This window comes from Limulus polyphemus, unplaced genomic scaffold (assembly GCF_000517525.1).
Source record: "Limulus polyphemus unplaced genomic scaffold, Limulus_polyphemus-2.1.2 Scaffold1917, whole genome shotgun sequence".
NCBI classification, from domain to species: domain Eukaryota; kingdom Metazoa; phylum Arthropoda; class Merostomata; order Xiphosura; family Limulidae; genus Limulus; species Limulus polyphemus.
In genome coordinates, this window is record NW_013667527.1 from 27191 (window position 1) to 36883 (window position 9693).

The 9693-nt window shown below is 36.4% G+C and overlaps 1 protein-coding gene across 1 annotated transcript in view; it reads right to left on the bottom strand.

The window, feature by feature from the left end:
* Nucleotides 1–247: 247 nt before the first annotated feature.
* LOC111087238 (receptor-type tyrosine-protein phosphatase mu-like) overlaps nt 248–9693 on the bottom strand; it is a 48789-nt gene continuing 39343 nt past the window's right edge. Inside the window, exon 15 of the mRNA XM_022393220.1 lies at nt 248–2814. Coding sequence (XP_022248928.1) covers nt 2731–2814 — 84 coding nt within the window. The 3' untranslated portion in view covers nt 248–2730. The remainder of the gene's footprint in view (nt 2815–9693) is intronic.

The following is a 9693-nucleotide window of genomic DNA, read 5'->3' on the forward strand; positions in this document are numbered from 1 at the left end:
GATGTTATAGTAACTGGGGTATAATTAGAAGTTGTGTTATTGTTTATAGTCACATATCGTCAATTTTCAAATGTCAATGCTCTGGTGCCCATTGTGAAAATATAACCATATGCACTGGTTAAACATTTTTGACAAACTATATGTATGTCAACTAGCTTTAAGGTTAAAAATAATCACATAACATATCCTATTTATAAAAGGCTGTCCAAATCTAGTACATAACCCTAGTTACGACTCAAAAACAAGATTTCAGACACATCTTAGACAGCTTTATTCCATATAATGTGAGAACTACAAGGTGGATACTTATTTTAGTATCTACGTAAGTACTTTCTAAAACCACAACTTAATATCTTCTAATTCTCAAAACAAAAAACTAAACACTCACAGAATAATTTGGAATAAAATCTAATTTACATGATTTTGATTATTCATGAATTACGAATTTTTCCCCTACTGTGAAAAAAATGATTAAACATGTTATGTATCTATAATTAAAGTGTAACATCCAATCATATGTCTAACAAAAGTCCACGACTTATGTAGTAGTGGCAAAACATCTAAATCTCATTACTTGGATAACAGGAATTATTGCTTGGTAACATTTTACTCGAACTGAAAGAAAATCTTAGATAATACTTTTATGAATGGGATTTAAAATTATGAAGATAGCAAGTAATAGTTTATTTATTTTTATAGTGAATATAACATCAATACTAAAATAAGAAATTTGATGTAATATTTCACTAAGAATATTGAGCATCAGAAAACTAAATTATGTAGTTAGGAAAAAAAAGTGGGGAACTAGTTCTTAACTAGTAATTAAATATTAGCAACAAATACACAGAATGACTTATTGAACTAGCCTACTATCAAAACACAGTTCCTACGTATTGTATACCCACAACCTTTTAACGACTTTCCAAAACAACATACAGAAGAGAAATATCACATGAAAAGTACTTCTAGCTCACAAAAAACACTTAACTAAGTAACTATAACATTCTCTGTACAAAAAAAAAAGAGTTCAGTTCAGCAGCACCTTAACATTCTAAACACAGCACACAATTCTGAATTCTAACTGCAGCTAGTTTTATCCATGTTTGGTTACAAGGATCTTTCAATTCTGTTTAATATGGTTTAAAATACATAAATTTCACAATTTGGAAGTTAATGATGGTATATTTTTATTTTAATAACTCACAAAGTAAACAAATTTTACACAACATACTATATATGCATAATTAATACAAACTATGACTAGTTTCACACATCAGAACGTTTAGGTGGCAAAGTTGTAAAAAACAGTCGTTTTCTCAAAGGATTTTACTATCAGTGATGCTTCATGAAATGTTTAGCCTATTTTCAAATGAAATGAATACAGTGTCTATTTGGTAGTGTGATTATTAAAAATTTAATGTTGACTTTCATGTTTCTATAATTTAACATTCTACAGATTTAAGTTGTAACGTATAATGTGGATCAACTTGTAGTACTGTTATTTATTAACCATCTATTCTTAACTCAAGTTAATAAGGAACAGCTTCAGACAAAACCTGTCTTAGTTAATGATATGCATCACTAACAGTTCTCCAAATTACACATTTATTTGATTTTAAATACAAATATATATATATATAGAAGCAAAAAGCAATTTTACAAACAAGCTCAAAAGTTAATTAAAAACAAAATTATCTATTTAAATATTTCTTTATACCTTCCATATATTGTGCTTTCACCACTTTTATCAGGGTTTAGAGATTAATCAATAGTGATGTGTAAATCTCCTGACATTTAGACATTTGTTTTCATAATAACTGAAAACGAAGAATATTTGACAATAGTAAAATGTATACGCAAATATATGACAATTATCAGAAATCAATTTCACAAAATAATAAAAGGACAGAAATAACACTATTCTCCAAAAATACAAAAGAAACATTTCTGGAGAAAGCAGTTATTATAACTGTCTTTTTAAACATGAAAATTTGATGCATGATATGGCACTGAAATTCGTTTAAAAAATTGAACTATATTATTTATACAAAAATTAAACACCCGAAAGTTTTCTGATGAAGCACCTGATATGAAATACTGGACAAAAAATCTAATCTAGTAAAATTACAAAACATAATATTATGTTTTAATATCCATCATTTCAAATCCTTGATGCCTAACATAGTAGAATAAACGAGAAGTTCCACAACAAATAATTTCATGCAATTTCTTTAAAAAAACATTATTGGGAGTAATTCTGGGAAGTAATATCACACCTGAGTTTCATGGTCTGTGTCATACACATGGAATTTAGTTTCCTTCACTTAGATTTCTGAATAAACATCAAATAGTGAATCATAGGGCTTTATATCAAAAACAAAATGGCCCTACCTTTAATGTTAAAAGACTTATTCCAACTGAGAAATTTAACAAGTCCTGATTTAAAAATGAAATAACATGTTTCTGATATCAATAATCATTCATTTAGATAATTATTTATATCAAAACAGAAACTTAATCAATATAAGCTAAAGATATTTATTATTAAGACACAAGGTAAAATAACCATTGAAATAACCAATGAATTAATGGTTGAGCTGGAAAACCCAAATTTTTACAAGTGAAGTAAATTCTGTATTTTAGCAATAAGAAGAACTTGATGATAAGAAACACAAACTTTTTAATGACTGTTTTCTAATATTTTTTACTGTGAAAAAAAGGCTTCTAAATCTAAGTAGAATGCTGTGAGTTTTCATACACAGAAAACGAGTCCACCAGTTCTAAGGCAACTTCATAGCAAAACTTGTACTGTTCCTGTAAATACACATAGCAATATAGTAAACATTAAAATGTTCTATATCTAATAATGATAATAATAAAAGCACTGAAAAAAAAAAACTCCTAAGCAGTTTTTCATCATAATATCTTATCCAGTTATAATAAACAAACTAAGAACATATAAGTATAGTAAAATGCTTTAGTTTGCATAGTGTTAGTGTTCAATACTAATTATCTGATTGTTGTTTAATAAGCACCATCCCTCTTCAAATACTGGTTTTTATTAATTGGCTTATAAATAACTGGCTGTAACACTAACATAAACCTAATTATGAAATATTATCTGTATTCCTAGTTCTTATAATTTTATAGACACATTGTGGTATTTTCAAATGTGCTGATAACCTTAGAGATAAATAGTAGTAACTAGAGCTTGGCAATAAAAGTTAACATTTTCTTACACTGAAAGTGTATTACCAATAGCTACTTACCTCCACCCACACAAAGCTACCTTGATCCTTGTCTGCCCTCTAAGCATTGCTAAAAAAATTTTTGTAATCAGCATACCAGTCTTTATACCCCATCAGGTTTATGCCATTTCTGAGCATATACATATCATGTATATCTGACATTCCTTCTCAATCCTCACTTTCGAGAATTGGCAGGTACCAAAATAAGAACACTCACAGTGGGGAGGAAGGGTGGGAAGTGTGAGAGGAGGTAAGTACCTATTCTACACTGCAAAGGAGGAAGGACCAGTGAAGGTGCACAAATATCAAACCGGGTGGATAGCAACTGCCCAGAATGAATGGATGCGCTTGGAGATAAAAATGAAGCACACCTGTGGGGTACCACACTACTCCTGGAACAGGTATGCTCTTTTCCCAAGAAGTGGGAAAGTAATATGAAATGGGCGGAAAAGGAACATACTTGCAAAAGCATAATACATTCTGAGAGGTGCAAGCTGTAGCAACATATAAACAAAATTAGCTAGGTACATTCCCAACCTCAAATGGACAGACGAGGTTCCATAACTTGTCCTTGGCATTAGGAGGTTGAGGATGGAAAAAAAATGTAATAACAACAAAGTGGCTAGAGCTTGTGGACCATGTTACATATTCCCAACAACCCCAACCATAAGTAAATAGTTTGTTATATGTCAAGAAACTGGAATTATGAAGAGGAAGTGTGCTTTCGGTCATAACTGGACAAACTCCCCAAACCACCATAGGAGCAGGAAGTACAACAAACTGAACCCAGCATTATGGGGTCATGGCACTGCCTCAACTCAACTGTAAGAACAGGGTAGAGCTGTAGCTAGTATTAAGGGCAAAATCTTAACTCATTCAACCATAAATGCAGGGCAGAGACATCCTGTATCTGGAATTATGAGGAGGACATGGAACAATCGCCCAATTGTAGGAACAGAGTTTGAACATCCTTTTGGTGGTATTACGAGGCAGACGAAGTCTTCCAAGCTCAACCATAGATGCAGAAAAAGAACCTTCTGCAACTGAAATTAACAAGAAGAGAGGCATCTACTGCAATCCACCATAAGAACAGGGCATTGTCATCCTGAACCCAGCCTTATGAGGAGGATCCCACATAGGCTGGACCCACACTGATTTATTTTGTCTAGTGCTGTCCACCTGGGAAAAAAACATCCAGGGGAAATGGAAGAGGGAAACCAGCTTCACCCTTTTTTCACTGAGTGGATAATCAGGAGTATGCATTGTAATATATCTAAACTCACTCAAGAAGAAGCCTCCATGGTCCACCACTGGTAAAGACTCCCATTCTCCAGTAGAAGAAAAAAGGTGGGGAGTCCAGAGGAATGTCACACTGGAAACAGTGCACTGGGTGTCTGCAATTCCCTGTTTTGAAAAAGCAGACCAACCCCAATTTATTTGATAGAAGGGTTGGCAGGAATCCCCCTTCTGCTTTACTCATGAAGTTCATGGGTGATGGTCCACCAAAGATAGAAATTGATTGATATCCACCACAGAAAGATACAGCCAGATTGTGCAGATAATGAGCAATGAAGGTACTGGGAATAGTCCATATTCTAGCCTGAATGATCTCCTCAAAAGGATGGCAAAAGTAAGCAGCCAAAGACATTGTTAGATGATGGATTTTTGGTTGAAAGAAACATTATGTAGACAGCAATCTTCCATGGACAAGTCTCTGAATACACCAGTCTTAAAAGTTGATGAACCCAACCAGTGAGAGTAACAGATGACAGATCACGGGAAACTGAAGGGTTCCAGGGAATAAAAAGTTAACAATGCAAACCCTGAAAGAAGGCAGTACGTTAAGGAGCAAACCAGACAAAGAAGTCTATCTTGATTGGAAGAGGAGTACAAGTGGGAAATGGAAGGTAAGGAAATGGATGAGAAAGCCAAACCACCTTCCCAGTCAGCATAGGTTTTAGGGAGGAAAGACTGGTCAGGGCAGAGGATAACATAAAAGGAATGATAAAGGATGCAAGAAATATTAATGTCATAAATATCCGAATGATGACGCCCACAAGCAAGGAGGAGGAAAAAATAGGTTTTAAGGGTGAGATGGTACAAGGAACACGTAACAAGGGCATAAGGACCATGTTAAGATTCCAATCCAGCAAAACAAAGGAACATAGAGAATGAAAGGAATGAAAAAGGAGAGAGGTAACAAGGGAGGAGAAAACCTTACAGAACTGAAAGAAATGGAAAGTGTATAACATGGCTGTCCAATAATTAGACACTGTCAAAACAGACAAGCTCTTGTTAAACAATTAGGTGAAGAATTGGGAAAGATGAGGAAAAGAAGGATGGGAAGGAAGGAAGCCATACTGAACAGACAAAAGGCAGTAAGTAGACCAATGCTTTTGGTAGATGGCCATGGAAGAAGGTATGTTGGTTTGGGAAAGGAAAGATGCAACATGAGGAGTCAGACCTTTGGCTGAGGCAATGGTTGTGATAAAATCCAAGCACAAAGATGGAGTTTGGAGACGTTTGGATGAACAATATCCAATCAAGGTTGACAAAGGAGAAACTGAGTCAGAGATAAAGGCAGGGGATGTTGTATAAGTAAAGGCCAAAGCAGAGGGAACCACAATTGTGCAAACCAATACAGAGCCACAAGCAGGACTAGACAAGAAGTGGTCTGGATGAGGGAAAGAAATCTGACAGGAGTCGAATCGGAGGGTAAGCATAGATGTTAAAACCTCTCCAATCCTGGCTGAATGCATCCACTCCTAGAGCTAAGGGGTGTGGAATGGTAAACTGAAAAGAAGAAAGTTTGTTGTTCAAGTGTGTGACAAATGTATTGATATGAGGTGTTCCCAGGTGAGAACACACCCACCGAAAGAACTGTGGATGCAAAAAACATTCTGTGAGGAGAATCTGGTTGGGGCAAGATAACCAACTGGCAATCAGATTCATAGTACCCGGAACATGGCAAGCTAAAACACCATGTGTTGACCATGGGCCCAGAAAAGGAGAACTAGAGTATGAAACACAGAGACCTGGATTTGATTCCACCTTGCTTGGTGATATAATTGATAACAGTGGAATTGTTGGAGTGGACCATAACCACACTCTCCCACAAGAGAGGAAGGAAATCGGTCAAAGCCAGACAAACCACCAGCAGTTAAATAATGTTGATATGGAGGGCAGGCTCCTAGACGGACCACAGATTGGAAATCTCTAAAGTGTTGAGGAAAGCCCCCAACCTGCTAAAGATGTGTCCATTAACAGAAGTAACTCTGAGCAAGGTGAAGAAATTGGAACCTTCACCATGGTCTGGTTCTTGTTGAGTCACCAATAAGGTCAGCCATGATCTCTGAAGGAAGGGTAACATGATGGTCCAAGGGATCCAGGGAGAAGTTCCACTGGTCAAGAAGCATCGACTGAAGTGAATGCATATGAGCTCAACCCAAGAGAATGAGGGCTTTCAAGGAAGCCCACATCCCAAAGAGGGATAGAACCCCTCAAGCCATGACAGAATGTGAGGTGAGGACCATTGTGACTGCTTGCTCCATATCCCTGAGACAAAGAGAAAAAGGCTGGGCCTGACTGAGGTTGGAATTGAAGAAATGAATAAGGTAAGAACAGACTTCTACAACTTGATAAAAAAATCCACCCTTGCTGCTTCTTGTAGAAGTAAACATGTGTGATCTTCAGACTGAGAACAGAAAGAGGCAAGCAGGAGCCAGTCATCCATGTAATAAGGAGTGCAAGAATCCAACAAGTAAATGTGACGAGCAAATGTGCATACTACTCAATAAAACACATAAGGAACTGATGATAAACCAAACTGTAGTGCCATGAACTGGAACACACGAATCTCGTGGACGAATGGAAGGAAACGACATGATTCAAGAGCAATGGGAATGTGATGATAGGCATCTGTCACATCAAATTTGGTCATCCAGAGTCCCATGGAAAACACTCACTGAAGTGAGAGATAGTACTCCATAGTGAAGCAATGGTGGTCTAGAAAGGAATTTAATGGGGACAGATCAATGATTGGTTACCAATCTATCTTCTTGGGGACCACAAAGAGACCTCAGCAGTGGAGAGGGGTACACCTACTCGATAGCTCCTTTATGCTGGAGGTTTTGAAACGTTTTGGTAAGACAACTGAGAGTGGAAGGATCCCAAAGAGGAGAAAAGTAAATTGGGCTTAAAAAGAGGAGGTGGAGGCCAGAACCAAAGGCAGAAACCATCCAACAGATCCCATAAAACCCAAGGTCCTATCGTTAATTGCCCTAACACAGCCGAAAAGTGTAGCAATCTGGTCCCACCAGTCTGGGAATCTTCATCATGTCACTGACAATGCTGGTGTCTCTCAGCCCTGGTGCAGGAAAATGGGGATAGGGACAGGAATGTCTGGAGGAAGGTAAGGGTCTGGGTGAGTAAGTAGTAGGGGATGGGAGGATGAGACAAACACAATGCCAGGAAGGATAAGGAAGAATGTAACTTTGCCACATCGATCTGTGATTCCAAGGAATCTGGATGACCCCCAAACATAGTTTCCTGTAGGGAAGATGCACCCACTCAAGTAATGCATTCCTCCCCAACAACATAGTAGCCAGGTATTGAGTAATAGGGCAAATGTCAATAAATGAGCCATGGTGGCCAAAGGAGGGTTCTGAGCTCATCTGTAAAGGCTTCAGGAGATTGATGAAAGACAAATCCTGGAAAATTGTGCTTGGTTAAAGTGGACTGAAGCATCAGGATCCAAGGCTTGATGGTAAGCCAAGGCATATTGGTCCAACAAACGAGGGGGACTGAGCATGCCAACACCCGCACTCTGAGAAAGAACACTTATGTTGTGTGAGGGAGGAAAAACATAATAATCAGATAGTGAAATATCACTCAACAAGAAAGGGGAGGAATCATAGCTATAGGGGAAACATTTAAAATACGACATACTTGATTATCCTATTGCAAAAAAGGAGTGGGAGGTGAAATCTCCTGAATGGGTGCAGAATGTGACGAACCAAAAAGGGAAGGTGTTGGAAAAGTCAAGTTCAAATTTTCTTCATCCTGATGGTAATCTTCTTCAGAAACATGTTCAGGTGGACAAGAAGAAATCGCCGAGCCAATATACGACTCTAACTCCCTGCGAACTAACGATTGTATTTCCTCAGCAGATAAAATTGACCCCTTATCCTGGGAAGTTGTGCCATGTGTATTGTTGCCTGTCATGGGATTGTCATTGTCGGACACATTAAACCTCGAATTCATACTAATAACACGTATAATTCGGGAAGGATAAAAATTTCGTAGAAATAACTGAAATCAAACACGAAAATTCTAAAAAAGTTTAGTAAACTTTGTTGGAAATGACAACCAATTACAAGCAAAATGATTGTCACACTTGGAAAAATTAAACATATGTCTAATCGATGTCATGCCAATCGAGAAGGTGAAGGAGCTAGCAGCATCGTTATGGGTAGCACAATACTATTGATGGAGAGTAGTCACATGATATGCACATGTTCAGAAATGGCACAAAACTGATAGGGTATAAAAACTGATGCAGTGATTACTAAAACATTTCTAGCAATGCTTAGAGGGCAGACAAGGATCGAGATAGCTTCATGTGAAAGGGAGTGTATCAGAACTGATTACTTGTGAGTATGTATAGTATCAAGTAGTACCACATAAAGTAACTGATTAATTATAGTTATGTTTAAGTTGATTAATGTCATGAAAATAATAAACTAGTGTTTCCAATTATTAGTTTTTGATTATAACCAAGTGGATAACAACTGCCCAGAATGAATGGATGTGCTTGGAGATAAAATGAAGCACACCTGTGGGGTACCACACTACTCCTGGAACAGGTATGCTCTTTTCCCAAGAAGTATAATAACTGAAAGTATGATTAAATCTATTAATGCCATGAAAATAAACAATTAAGCACAATTAGTATTTACAATTACTAATGTTTTCAATTATTCCAACTATCCAATAATCAAAATTATGTTTAAATTGATTAATGTTAAGAAAGTAATTAAGTAATTCAAATTTATTACCAATTATTCTTAGTATTCAAGTAATCAAAACATTGCAATCATGATTTCTTGTTATCATTTTTGATAATTCAAGGTTGTACAGTTAATTAATTAGTTTCCAGTTATTACCATTTTTGATTATTCCACATATCCTAGTGACATGTGCATGTAATTAATTAATGAGCCTATTGATTAAATGATTAGCAAATTCCACTATTCACTCAGCTCTTGTAATAACCACAATACCTTAAGGAACACCTGGGAATGTATCACAGAGTTAATTGAATTTCTCTAACTCTAGCTAGCTTAAGGAACAACAGGAAATGTATCACAGAGTTAATTGAATTTCTCTAACTCTAGCTAGCTTAAGGAACAACAGGAAATGTATCACAGAGTTAAAGTGAATTTCT